This window comes from Sander lucioperca, chromosome 19 (genome assembly GCF_008315115.2).
Source record: "Sander lucioperca isolate FBNREF2018 chromosome 19, SLUC_FBN_1.2, whole genome shotgun sequence".
Classification (NCBI taxonomy): Eukaryota; Metazoa; Chordata; class Actinopteri; order Perciformes; family Percidae; genus Sander; species Sander lucioperca.
This window is the reverse complement of record NC_050191.1, coordinates 15875695-15890037: the sequence shown is the minus strand read 5'-3', so window position 1 is coordinate 15890037 and position 14343 is coordinate 15875695. Positions and strand designations below refer to the sequence as shown.

The following is a 14343-nucleotide window of genomic DNA, read 5'->3' as shown; positions in this document are numbered from 1 at the left end:
ATGTCAAGATGATAATTCTGCTATATTTTCCTTCTGCTTTGCAGCAAATGCTGTGATATATATCCATTCAATTAAAAACTTCAACTTAAAAACATTCACCTTGCATATGTGCTTCAGCTAACTTGAGACAGCAATGTCTCTTCTCTACAAGCACCTTAATATTATTTGCTATCTAGGGGACATATTAGAGGGTGGTTTGGTGGTGCATTTAATTAGCACTCACAGCAAGAAAGGCCTGGGTAAAGATCCAGAACTGTATGGAGTTTAAATGTTGTCCATATACCTGCGTGGGTTTCCTCTTTTCAATTTCCTGCCACAATCCAAATTAAATGCCGACTTGGTGACACTGAATTGTCATAATTCTGGTGGCTCAGGTCATGAGCTTACAGTTGGGTCCCCAAAGAGTGTTCCACTTATGACCCTCAGGCTGTTCACTACCTGGACTAGCTGCTGTAAAGATGTATAAAGATCTACCACTCCCTGGTTATGTTTCCCTTTAAAGCTTAAGTGAGTAGAGTTCAGAACCTCAGTGCAGCTGTGTATGTTTGTAATGTCACAGATGAAAAGTACCAGCCATGACAAGCTCAGCTGAGGCTGTTCATGCTTGAGTGACACTGACGTAGCCACCTGTTTGGGCTGTTTGCACGCTCATCTTCGACAGGTTGTCGCCAGCAGCAGGGACAGGGGTGCAGCGGCGGAAGTAATAGCTTGTGTTTGCACTCTTGCTAACAACACCTGATGCTAAGCCTATCCTGGAGAAAGTCCAAAAAAGGGCATTTCTATGTCCACCATAGGCGGACATTGTAATAACCAATGTTGATTATATGAGCTTGTCTGTATGTGTTTCCACATAAGCAGTCCTTTATTGAGATGCAGCTGATGTAAATGATGCATCAAGGAAATGAAGATGCTATTGAATAAAAGACAAAAAAAGATATGAAGAAGACCAGGGAGCAAATTATTAATTCAGCAATCAGGGTGGCTTGAGAACAATTGTTGTAATCCTGATTTGCATAATGAATTGAAATTGACCATGCACACCTTCAAAACCCTACTAAAATCGCCTGATACAGAATACATTACACAGGCAAACAAAGAGGTCCTTATTAGTCAGTCCTTGCATGTGAGTGACTGAGTGAGTGAGTGAGTGAGTGAGTGAGTGAGTGAGTGAGTGATGTTGGAGGGGAGGGCTTTTGGCGACTCTGACATCAGTGATTTAATTTAGCACCATTGTGTTGTGGCCAGGGCCATTCATCTGGCTACATTGTATGTATGTATGTGTGTGTGTGTGTGTGTGTGTGTGTGTGTGTGTGTGTGTTGTATTTTGAATCTGACTGCTATGTTTGTGCTCTTTGATAAGGCTTTCCACTGAGGCATATTAGTGTTATTTTCTTTGTTTTTTTTGTAAAGAGAGCAGGACAGAAAGTAAAGAGAGAGAAGAGAGAGGGGGGTGGTCAAGCAGAGGTGTTAATCCCATGTAAAGTCAAGGTGATATGGGAATATCTGTTCATTTGACCAAAGGTCTTTAAGCCATACAGATTTAATGATGATGGTTTTATTTCACAAGCTGTCATATTTTTGTTTGCTTGAAAATGTAAGTGTAGAACAATGATCTTAAGTACAAGAGTTGCAAAGACACACTGAAGTACTCTGCTTCTACCTACTAATATTAGCTGCCATGCACATGAGCGGAGCACTAATCCAGTGTTAATGCTAGGTGAGTGTGGATGAGCCAGGAGCATCTACATCATCTACAACATGAGAACTATGACTGACTGTATCAAGCAGCTAGTGTGCTAGCATAATGCCCACTGGGCATACAGTAAACATCAGCACAAGACTGTTAAAGCAGCCATATTATGCTCATTTTCAGGTTCATAATTGTATTTTAAGGTTGTACCAGAATAGGTTTACATGGTTTAATTTTCAAAAAACACCATATTTGTGTTGTACTGCAGTGCTCTCTCTCACTGCTGCAGATCCTCTTTTCAGCTGGTCTCTGTTTTAGCTACAGAGTGAGACCTCTTTTCTTCTTCTTCTTCTGTACTATCTTTGATTGCACTGCACATGCCCAGTAGCTCAGATGTAGATCATGTCAGCTAGCTAGCTCCATAGACAGTAAAAGAAAGGCTGTTTCTACAACTTTGCTCAGTTACAAGGCAGGATTAGCTGGGAGACTTCTAAATGAGGGCGCACATGTAAGTAGTTCTTTTGTAGATTATGGTGAACTTGTGTGTGTTGTAGCAGTGCTTTGCTATTGAGAACGAGGTAGCATGCTAGCGTTAGCATGCTAGCGTTAGCCATAGCGTTAGCATGCTAACGCTACAAGCTAATGGTTGCGGTTAGCCTGCTCGTTTCGGCTTGTGACATCACAAGCCGTGCTGATTTTGAACAGCTCACCCAGAGACTGAAGGCAGGACACATTCAGAAACCGTATCTCACTCTAAACAGCATGGATGGATTTTTTTCAAAGTTTGTATGTGTGTGGAAGCACCAGAGACACAACATAACACCCCAAATCCCAGAAAAAGTGATTTTTTCATAATATGGGCACTTTAAAGGCAATGCTGAGTTAACCAGTTAACATGGAAAAAAACACACTCCAGCTAATTTTAATGTATATTTTATGCATTTCTTCCCTCTAGTTTTAAAGACACAGTGGCGCAGCAGAGGGTAAAGTGTATTGTTGGACAGCAGCCTGCAGAGTGAAAATGGCAACCTACACATGCACATTTGCATACATTACACAGATGTTTGCATAGAGTATGAATATGCATCTACATACTTCATATACATACATCTACATGTATCTCATCACTCTTTTAGAGTATAAGATTGTATGTTCTCTGATTATATAAGAATGTAGTTGAATTGCATTCCATTTCCATTTCTTTATGTAATTCTGTATCTTTAATGATTTCAACTATTCTAAAATTAGTAAACAAAGCTAGACAAAAATAAATTTGGAGTCACATCAACAGGCAATGCTCACAACAATGTACATATGAACTGGGAATAAATGTCCTTAAACACAGACGTTTCACCTCTTGAGGATTTTAGCCAATTAAATTCTCACAGATAACCTAACAGGGATAGACCTTGTCGCACTGGCATACGCTCAAGACAGATCCATCTAACAGAGCTCGGCATCAAAGTCAGCCCTGTTTGACCCTCTAGCAGCAAGTCCCTGTGCTGTCTGGAGAAAGTGAAAAACCCAGGGGGACACAGGGGACAACAGCAAGTCGCAGAGAGTTGGGGCGTCTGCCTGTCATGCAGAAGGACTGGAGGGACAAGGACCTTCCGCCCTCACTGACAGCTGTAGTTAATCAAGCAAATCGTAGCACACCTGAGCTTAGAGCTTCCTGCCGCATTCAACAACTGTGTCCTTATGCAGCAAGTGCATGCAGTATAGCACTAACTGTAGCTAACAAGTGAGAGGACATACAGTATCATCACACATATAGCTCACGCACACATACTGTATGCTGGGGGGCTTGTGATTAAAAGGAACAAGCAGAAGGTGCTCACGCAAGATGTTTCTCACAAGAACGTGCAGTGCGCTCACAAGACAGAGGGAGAAACATACCAAGCTGACAAAAATATGCACAACACACACACACACACACATCCCAGAGGGGTAGCAAGTTAATGAGTCAATGCCCTTGAGGGAACACTTGATTGTCTCTGCCTGGTTAAATAAGAGGATGCTTTCAATGTCAAACATTCCACCTGCAACACACATGTAGATGCGTCCACAGATTCCCTCCCCCCACCCACCTACCAGTCATTATGGTTACATAGGGGCTTATAAATATTGATGGGAGGATAATAGATATGAGGAGATGGGGGTGAAGAAACTGACAATACCATAAAGCCCTCATCATGTCCGTAGCACTCCTAATCAAATGCTGGAGACTTACAGAAGCATGAGTTTATGATCCTGGCATCACAACTCATTTTTGACAAATGTGTGAGAGAAGAGAGGCGTGTAAAACCAGCTAGACATGTTGTTGGATCAGCTTTCAAGGTCATAAAGTCATACGTCCCTAACGATCGCAGGCATGTTTGTGAAAACAGCTCAAGGGATGGACGTAACATAACGTCAGCTTGTCTTTACTTGGGGCAGCACAGCTGGTATCAATTACAATAATAAGCCCCACACACGCACACACAAGCAGATGAATGCCAGTGACACAGGCGACTGGGAGGACAGATTCTTAGAAAGAAGCTGCAGTCGGCGTGCAGCCAAAATTAAGTTTACTTACACCAGTCATCCGGAGATTGAAGAAAGAGACATGGGAGGTGAAGGAGCATTTCGTCCTCAGTTCAATGTCACTGACTCAATGAGTCAAGACCACTACTATAAGTCTCAGTCGTTTGAGGGAGCAGAGGGGAAATCCAATACAGTCAAAGAAAGCAAAGGCTACCATGATTTTACTGGTATTAGGTTGAACAGGGACCTCAAAGTATTACTACCCGCTTAACTAATTACACATACATATGGTTATAAATGCAAGGAAAATTAGGCTCAAAGGGAGAGTGTGTGTGTGTGTGTGTGTGTGTGTGTGTGTGTGTGTGTGTGTGTGTGTGACAAGTCTCCTGTCCTGTTACGTATCTAAGATAGCAATAATCAATGCTGAGCACAGGACAGGTTATCGATATCTCCCTTGTACAGCCACACCCTGTTGATTTCAGCTCTAATCAATTCATTGTATCAAATTAGCCCTTCACCATGACCATGCCTGTGTTGCTGAACTGCTAGGAGTCCTTTCTGTCCACACATTAGAGGTGAATGTCTTTCAGGAAAGAATCATGAGCTGATGTGTTCAAATTAAAAAGGAATCTGAAGCCAAACACAATAGTGCCGAGAAATAACAACTGAAAAGAGGATTCTGAGGAAAGTTACATTTTTTTCCTACAGGACTACAGTGGCGTGATGGTGAGCCAGCTTACCCAGGACTCCTCTCATTCTGTAGCATCTGAAGATGAATTATGCCGCACAATTATCCCCTGTGATTGGCAAAGGCTATTGCACAACCCAATAAAGTGGGATGACTCCTGTTTTATTGGCAACCTGACACCTCCCGGCTCTGCTGTGTATACTGAGTCTGCACCGCTGAATTAATGCAATTATCTCCAACACGAGGCAATTAGGTTGTGATTCAAGCAGTCGCTTTAATGTTTTTTTAAGGAAATTGTGTGTATCCTCCCATCCAGCTATCTATTATCTTACCCTGTATCCACCTATCAGCTGAGGCAGAGCTGTGAAGCAGTGACATCAAATGATGCATGATTAGGGCTGTGCTAAACAAAAGTGTTCCTTATATACAGCTACAAACACAAAGATAACCACATCTGGAGCAGTTTAAATCACCATTCAAAGATCTTTTGAAATAAACACTTTGGACAGGCTGTGGCACAACAGGAAGTTACATCAGCTGCATCCTGACAACCACAGTGACTTCTCTATAATAACTATGGACATGTGCAACTTCGAAACACAACAGCAGCCACCAAAAGAAGTTCCCTGATATCAGTAGTAGTTAGTATAACTGTCAGGGGATGTATTAGGGACTAAAATATCCCAGAGGACAGCTCGAATGCAAAAGCCAACTTTGATCACTATTTCTGGACACACACACATACAGCAATGTGCCCACACATACACACAATCCCTTGATCCACTGTAAAAATTGTGTAGCGTTGTGCTGAGTGAGCGACAGCTGTCAACCAGGCCTGTGCTGTGAAAAGCAACTTGCCTATCTCTGCTGTCACTGTCAAATCCTTTTTTTTTTTACGATCAATTTTTTATGTTTTTTTAATATGTAAACATACAGAACAGAGCAACACAAACTGAACAAGAACAACAACCCTCTCCCACCCCCCACCCTCTGCGGTCTCGAGGAAAATAAACAAACAAAAATCACACCTTGCCTAATCACTCTCCTCTAGTTCTTGTGACGCTGAGGTCATTAGGACGGATATTTGTGCTGCTGCGCTTTTCCATAAGTTGATAGTTGATGATTTAGCTTTGTTGTTGTTTGCTGTAGAGAGCTCAAGCATAACTATGTCTAGAAAGTACACCAACCACTGTTTTATACAAAGCGAGTTGAACCGGCTAGCCAAACCTTCCTCTGTCTCCCAAGCAGGTGTAATTTAGAGTCGTCATTAAGTAACAAAACAATCGGATCAGTAGGGATTCGACATCCTATCACATCAGATATTACTGATGTTGTTTTATTCCAGAACTCATGCACCTGTTCACACTCCCAGACCATATGCAGTTTGTTCAGGTTGACAGAACGTGCAATAGGGAGTGGGAATGACTTTAGAAACGTATCTCTTCTGAGGAGACCAGTATGTCCTATGACATATGTTGAAATGGATATACTGGTGATTTGGGTACTGTCAAATCTTTAAGTGGGCCACAGACATTATGTTCTGGCATGTGCTTCCTCAGCCCTGCTAAAATATTGACTTGGTCTGACCTTCAAATAGGAATAATCTTTACACAGTATTAACTTGTAGTCCAAGGGGGGTTGTAGACATTGATAAGTGAGGGCTGTAGGGAAATAAGGAAGATACAATAAAGGACTGTTCGTTATTTAATTAAGGGGCCACCGGAGAAGTTTTGTGGCCTCTAACCTAAAAAGACGTGACCCTCAACAGTAATAATTTTCCTACAGCCATGACCCTCCCCTCACATAAAAGTTTATACTTAACAAAGAAGTACAGATACCATTTAATTTTTACAGCCATGATATACAAGAGTTAACCTCTGCATTCTCATCTTACACATCACACTCCTCTGTTATGGTGTGGTGGCCATTTCAGTAGATTTACTCACTAACATTGTTGTGGAAACACAATAAGCATGGGAACTAAATGCACACTTCATGCATTACTGCATTACTTCAAATACTAAGTTACTCCTCTAGTAAACTAGTATTTATATGAAATAAAACAATACAACATTGAGACCATTCAGCAAAGGATGCTGGGATATAACCAATTCAACACTGGTTGCTATGGACTTGTCACTATCGTCATTGTATATTTTAGCACATAGGTAAAGCTGCCGAAGCTGAACATTATATTCCAAAACACATTTGTTTATTTTTAAAGTTTTTAAGTTACATTGTAGCAATTTAACAATTCGCCCTTAAGAAATCCAATCGCGGCACGGCTGTTTTGGAACGCAATAGACAGACGCTTAAATTCAACTAAAATGTAACAGTGAACAATCAGTGTTTGACCTACAGTCTGTTGAGATGCCTCTCCAAATGCAGAAACTAAGCACAGTCACACCATAAAACGTTAAGACACGTTGAGAAAAAGATAGGCATTTTGCCGTAATCCAATGACAAAAAAAGTAATCCACAGCGATCAGTAGATCCACAAAAAGGTAAATGATAAGGTGTATCCAGCAAGGCCGATATAGTGTCACATACGAGGCCTCTCCACTTCGCTGTTTAAACAAAGTGGAATAAACGTATAAAAGTCCAAATCTACACAAAACCCGCAATCAATTAGTACGCTGACATCACATTTATATACATGGCATTTAGGAAACCTTTATTGCAAGGTTGGCACGGCAAGATGTCCAGACTAGTGCAACAGTAATTTTCGTTTTTTTGCATCCTGCTGCTCCCATCGTCAGCCAGGTAATATTTTTTTACCAAAGCAGTATATGAAATCAGATGTATTACCTACCACCATTTAGTTGTTTTGTGTTATTTAAGATATTTATTTAATATCTGGTCATGCCAGATGTAATTATTCCACTATCTTTTTAAACAATGCAATTACCTGTTTGAGCCACCAGAGGGGCAGTGCTCCTCCTGCCCCCCCCCCCCAGCAAACTCCGCGTATGCGGTCAGACCCATCTGCTAGGGGGCCGAGACTGAGAGCTACATGGATAAATATGCACCAAACAAGCCACTTTGAAATTTTGCTCTTTTCATGAATAAAAAAGTTGGGTGACCCCCCCACCCAGACTAAAAAATGTTGGATGACCCTCCCCTCAGCAAAATATAAAAAGACATGACCCTCCCCTATTTTCCTCCGGTGGTCCATTCCATAAATACCGAACGGTCCCTAAGAAAGCTAATCTGCATACAGTAAGTTACGATAGAACACATTCTTACACAGGATTTCTCATGCTTTACAGTTGGTCTCTTAAATCTGATGACAGGTACCGTTTTTCTATGGTGATGATGACCTTGTGTTCAGTGCTTTATTCACTCAGCACCTCTAAAACTGAAGTGTTGCAGTTTTTTTGTGAACTTCTCCAGACTCATTATTTGATTTTCACATCTCCCCCCCTTGGTGTCTGCAGAGCTGCCCTGTGTTGGCTGAAGAGAGAGATGGCGTTGCTGGAGAGTAGACCAAAAAAGAGTAAAGAGAATGCTTAGCCAATGCAAGGTGAGGCAGGGGAGGGAAATAGTTGGGTTACAAGAGTGAGGCTGCAACCAGGTCAGCATTTCTGTCTGCAAGTCCGGGCATTTGTGTGTGTGTGTGTGTGTGTGTGTGTGTGTGTGTGTGTGTGTGTGTGTGTGTGTGTGTGTGTGTGTGTGTGTGTGTGTGTGCGTTAGATACAGAGTTACAGGGGTTTTGGATTACTGCAGTAAAGCCTGAACGTCAATCTGTGAGTCCTCACCTTTTCCCCCTTCAGCGCTATCATTCGGTCAACATACAGTAAAGGCTTGGCCTTTTGCTCCCTATCGTCTAAGTCTTAGCTACGGCAGCACAGGCTCAAGTCTTGCTCTTTTGTCTTTTATCAGCATAGCAGGCTCTGAGGATGGACCTCTAGAGACATCCAGTCCCAGAGGGAGAGAGAAACAACAATGTGACAAGGCTGCAGCATGTTGAGCCAATAAGCCAAAGGACCCTGTATCCACCCTGTGGCAGCTGGAAGTGCATGTTTGTGTCTGGATGTGTGTATGTGTGTGTTTATTGATGTGTGGGGGAATGCACAGAGAAAGGTGAATGAAAAGGCAAAAGGAGCTAACTGAGCATAAGGCTCTTGAAGACTTGAAGGGTGCTGCATATTCTTTGCAGACTATACAGATATATAGATTGAGTGCAAAACAAGTCTACCCTTTTTATGGAAGAAAATCACTGGCTAGTGCATAATTCAGAGAGGTACACTTAAAGGAATAGTTCAACATTTTGGGAAATATGCTTACTTGCTTTCTTGCTGAGAGTTAGATGAAGGGATCAATACCACTCTCATATGAAGCTACAGCCAGGATTAGCTAAATTTAGCATACAGATTGGAAGCAGGGGGAAACAGCTAGCCTGGCTCTGTCCACAGGTTACAAAGTCCACCTCTAAAGCTGACTAATTATCATTTTATATCTCATTAGTTTAATCCCCACAAAACTTATGATGTAAAAACATGAACTTATGGTTTCACAAAGCTTGACATGCTTTAACTATTTCCTGGCCAGGCCAGTGATCTCCTGGAGTCAGTCAAGTCAAGCTGTCTTTATGATACTGAGCCACATGAGATTTGAGGAAAATGGGAAAGGACAGCACCATAGCTCACTGAAAAACAACAGTAGGTATTTGACAGAGATGTTACCATTGAAATGAAGAGCGAAAACCATGAATACACAGGCAGTTCCTGGTAGTTAGAATGTCCTTCTTGTCATTCACAAAAGTAAAAGCAAAGAAATTGATTAAGACATTCCTGAATTATTACCTCTAAAATGGAAAGTGAATTAAAGAGCCACCACAGTCTCCACTCCACTCAGGGAATGTGTATCTACTTTCACTTAATTTCATCATCCCTCTATGCGGGTCCATTTAAGGATCAAATATTTTCTTATTACTTGTGGGAAGTCAAATGCACACACACAATTACACACACACACAAAAACCAACTGTCCCCACGTTTTCAAGGTTACACCAGAGTTCTTCTGTCGCTCACAACACATTTGCATCAAACCACCAGCCAACAGCTGCCAATTAAGAAACAGCCTCTCTGTTAATACAAACACGTCACTGCCAATTAGGGTGTTGTGCGATCTCTCTAACAACAGAATGGTGCGACATACTTACACTCAACAACTATACGTCATGCACAGAGGAGGAGGGCAGGTTTAGGGGTACGGAAAACAGCAAACAGCTAATGTTTTAGAAGGGGAGGAAGGAATTGGGCGAGAGGGAACAGTGCAGAGTCAAGAGGGAATGTTCTGTGCCAAGAACAAGGCTTTCAGGATTATCTCTGTCATGCAGTTACAAGAGTAGAAATAGTGGTTGGCTAGCCTGACAGACTGAACAGACACTCAAAATTCAATGTGCAAATACACATCACGCAGCAGCACACCTTTATAAGCAGAAGAAATACACACATGCAGAGCAGAGCAGCACCAGGTGGAAACATTTATATTAAACAATTTGTGCAAGTGTTCACAGAGAAACAATTAGTAATAAGTTTGCTTGTGTCTACAGCTTCCTTATAAGAGTCCGGATTCATTTGTTGTATATTCCTAATTTAATTCCAATATCATAATGAAAGGAAATCATTCCTTACAAAGAGAATTTTAATAAACCAAATGTCAGCAGCAGAGTACAAAAGCTATAGAGCAGGAGTGGATTACTGCAGGATGACTTTGCACATACACACACATACAAGCAGGCACAAATAATTCCTCTCACCATGCTATCTTGTACACGCACGCACATCTACACACTTCTACACACACAGCAAAATAATAATTTCCTTCATGCAGCAGCACAAAATTGAACTATTCATTATTGTCAGCTATGAAAACAGCATAGTGCAGGAATGGTAATGAAAATGTATTTGTGTCCACAGCCACTAGATGGCAGCCTCTTCCCTTTCATTTCCAATTTAGAGTCCCATTCCTCAGCTGGCCAGCTGCCTCTCTGAGGGATGGAGAGCAACTAGATGCACTCAGAATACTAAGCTAAAATAAAGGGCACTTACTTTACTATATCAAATTCAATTGACAAAGAAACACCTGATTGATCAACCGGTATGCGTATTAGAAACCTAACCATCTGTTTTTAAATATATTCACTTCAACCTTAAGGATCATGGTAATCGATAGTAGCCATGTTGCTGAAAAGATTTGCCACCTACCTATGTTGCATTTTCTAAACACTTTGTCTTGTAGGAATGGACCCGTGTGGGCTTCAATCAGCAGGAATATTTATTAATGAATCAGTACCACTCCTACATACAGCCTGTGGGTGGTTGGCTGTATCCAGCTTGCTTTGAGTCATACAGTCAATACAGTGACCTTAAAGAAAACAAAAGATTTGTGGAAAATAATCAGGCATTCTGGGCATCAAAAAGTCAAAGCCATGCATTGCAAGTGAGATGGCTTGACATTCTCAGTGCAATGAACAATGTACAAAGCCAGTAAGGTTTATTATATTCTATATATTTAAATGGAAATAAACAAAAGCTACAAAGATTGGTTTTGTGGGTCAACAGTGGCTCTGTTAATACAGGTTATAAATGAAAGATTAAGGATATAGATGTGTGCTATGACAATATTTTTTTAAAAATGATACAAAATACAGTAAAAATGAAGGTATGAACATATTTGGTAGAAAACAAAAATCATTACAAACAAACAATTTTTTTAGAGTCCTTAGTTTCATGTTTCAATAGAGTAAAAAGACATAAGCAAGAGGCAAAAGCATTCAGCTCTGAATCAGGTGCAGCAACAATCTTTTGGTCAGGTATTATATCATCAAGTGTATGCTACATGTGATTAAATGAAGATTCTTCAGTGTTTAAACAGACTTGTGGAGAAGAGTCAGCTGAGGAGAGTAGAGACTGGAACTTAGTGCCAATGACCATCATTTCTTCTTGACAGCACTCTTGGCACCTTTGTTGGGCTGCTGGGTGGCAGCAGAGGTGGAGATTGTTTTTTGTGGCTGCTGGACCTCCTCCAGAGCTTGTTTCTCATCCACTTCCTTTTTTGTGGTCGTCATCTGACGGCTTCTAAATGCCTCGCAAGCATCAAGGAATTTCTTACGCCGCTGCCACAAGGCTGCCTGGAGACAAGACAGAGAGGTAAAGAGAGAGTAGTTAAAGAATTACTAGTCTATATCAACGATGTTCCACTTCCGGGATTGTTCAGGTGCCGCCGGAAATTCCGCCAGATGTCTTTCAATTCAGCCGGATGTCCGGTACCTTCCGCTTTCTTTGTGTTGGCATTTTAAACTCCGGTGGATTTATGAGGACTATGGTTAACTGCTCCTCAGATCTCTGCAGGGTAAATCCAGACAACTAGATAGACTATCTGTTCAATCTGAATTTTCTGTTCACGACTAAAACAACTTTTGAACGTACACATCTTTCACCAAAACAAGTTCCTTCCCGAGGCTATTTTGCTGAGGCACCATTGCTCTGACGATTGTGATTGGTTTAAAGAAATGCCAATAAACGAGAGCACCTTTTTCTCCCATCCCGGAATGCTGTGTGGACTCGCCAGACCCTACTCCGCAGCGCTGTAGAGGAAGGTCTGGCAATGATACTACAGAATGACCAACTCTCTTTTACTTTAATAGTCAAAACTGATTATTATTACTGTCTACATCTTCACCTTTAGACATATCACACAGTCCGCTCTCTGTCTCAACTGACCTGAATGTTCTCATACATCTCCAGCTGGTGTCTCATTAGCTCCTTCCTGTTGAGCTCCTGCTGTTTCTGATGCTCCAGCACATTGTCTCGGACCAACCGGTAAGTCTGGATCTTTTCTAGGCGCTCCCTCAGCCGGATCTCCTCTATCTGAGAGTCCATCAGCACTGGAAAATCCATTTGGCGTCTACGGACGTACACAAGAACTTGATACAATGTGTATACAGTATGTTAGGAGGATCAGATATACAATATAAACAACTATCATCAGCTCAAGCTATAGTAAATGTTATTAAATTCTACCAAATTGTAAAGGCTATTTTGTGAGATGGAACAACTAACAATGTTGACAAAGGTAGGATGAATGTAAATGAAAATGTGGGAGATAAATGCAGAGATAGGTAGTCCCAGGCCTCATCTCATATCCCAAGTTGTATATCCAGATCGATATCTGAGAGGTCTATTTGGTTCTGGTTGTAACCACCGTATTTGTTTTATTTTGCCTTTTGATGTTTAATTTAAATAACATGTATTTGTGTGTGTGTGTGTGGAAAGAGGAGACATACATGTAATGAACGATTGAAGCCTTTTGTCAACATGTGTTTGAGAAAAAAGAAATAACTGGGGGTAGCCCTCTGCAGCACACACACAGACACAGACACACACACAGACACAGACACACACACACACACACACACACACACACACACACACACACACACACACACACAGGGAGGAATTCAAAGAGAGTTAAAAGTGCTAAATATGGCTAACCTATTTCCTATAAGCTACACCTAAACAAATGAGGGTAGGCCAGTGGAGGTGATAATGGAGTTCATTTGGTTTAATGAAAATTGCCCTGTTCAACCTTTAAGGTTATAATGCCATTTATAAAGATGGCATGCATGAGTGTGTGTGTGTGTGTGTGTGTGTGTGTGTGTGTGTGTGTATGACTATGAATCCATTTTGTGTCCTGTGGTGCACCTTTGTGCGAAAGAGGTGTTTTGCAGACACCTCTAATAGACTACTCCTCGGGATCTCTCTCTCTCTCTCTCGGCTCGGATTGCAGGCCACACTGTCAGCAGCCATTAGCAGCTGGACACGGACACAGGTGCGGACACACGCATGAACGCACGAACGCACGCAGCAGGAAAGGAAGGAGAGGTGATGGAAGAGGGGCACATCTCATTGGAACGACGAGCTCATTGGGGTCCTGAAATAGCTCTCTAATTAACAGATCCAAATGTCATCTCATTTATCACTGAGAGGGACGGACAGAGGGAGAGATGGATGGAGGGGGGAGGGGAGATGCTTGTTCTTGGGGAAGAAATTGTTGGGTCTTTGTAAATTATAAAGTGTGGTCTAGACCTGCTCTATCTGTAAAGTGTCCTGAGATAACTCCTGTTGTGATTTGACACTATAAATAAAATTGAATTGAAAAACTTTAATTGAGAGGTAGTGTGAGGGAGAGCAATGGGAGACTCTGAGGGGAACTGTTGAGGGAGACTTCTCCCTTGAGACCACTGATGCCGACAAAAGTCCAAAGTTGACACTTTACACATAGAATACTCATAGGTGCTGAAACTAACTGTGTATTGATATTAGAGATAATTATGATTATACAATTGCCAAATTTGAGTACCAGAGTAGAATAGTTTATTGAGAACATTTGATCTGGAGGCAGATTTTTTCATTTGATAATCTTTTTACATTTT

At 41.5% G+C, this 14343-nt stretch overlaps 1 protein-coding gene across 5 annotated transcripts in view; it reads right to left on the bottom strand.

Annotated features, from left to right (window-relative positions):
• Nucleotides 1-11165: 11165 nt before the first annotated feature.
• The window catches only part of adgb (androglobin), a 40700-nt gene continuing 37522 nt past the window's right edge, over nt 11166-14343 (bottom strand). For all 5 annotated transcript variants that reach the window (XM_035995276.1, XM_035995277.1, XM_031321877.2 and 2 more), the window contains 2 exons: nt 12632-12815; nt 11166-12039 (listed from right to left, as the gene is read on the bottom strand). In XM_035995276.1, coding sequence (XP_035851169.1) covers nt 11842-12039; nt 12632-12815 — 382 coding nt within the window. In that variant the 3' untranslated portion in view covers nt 11166-11841. The remainder of the gene's footprint in view (nt 12040-12631; nt 12816-14343) is intronic.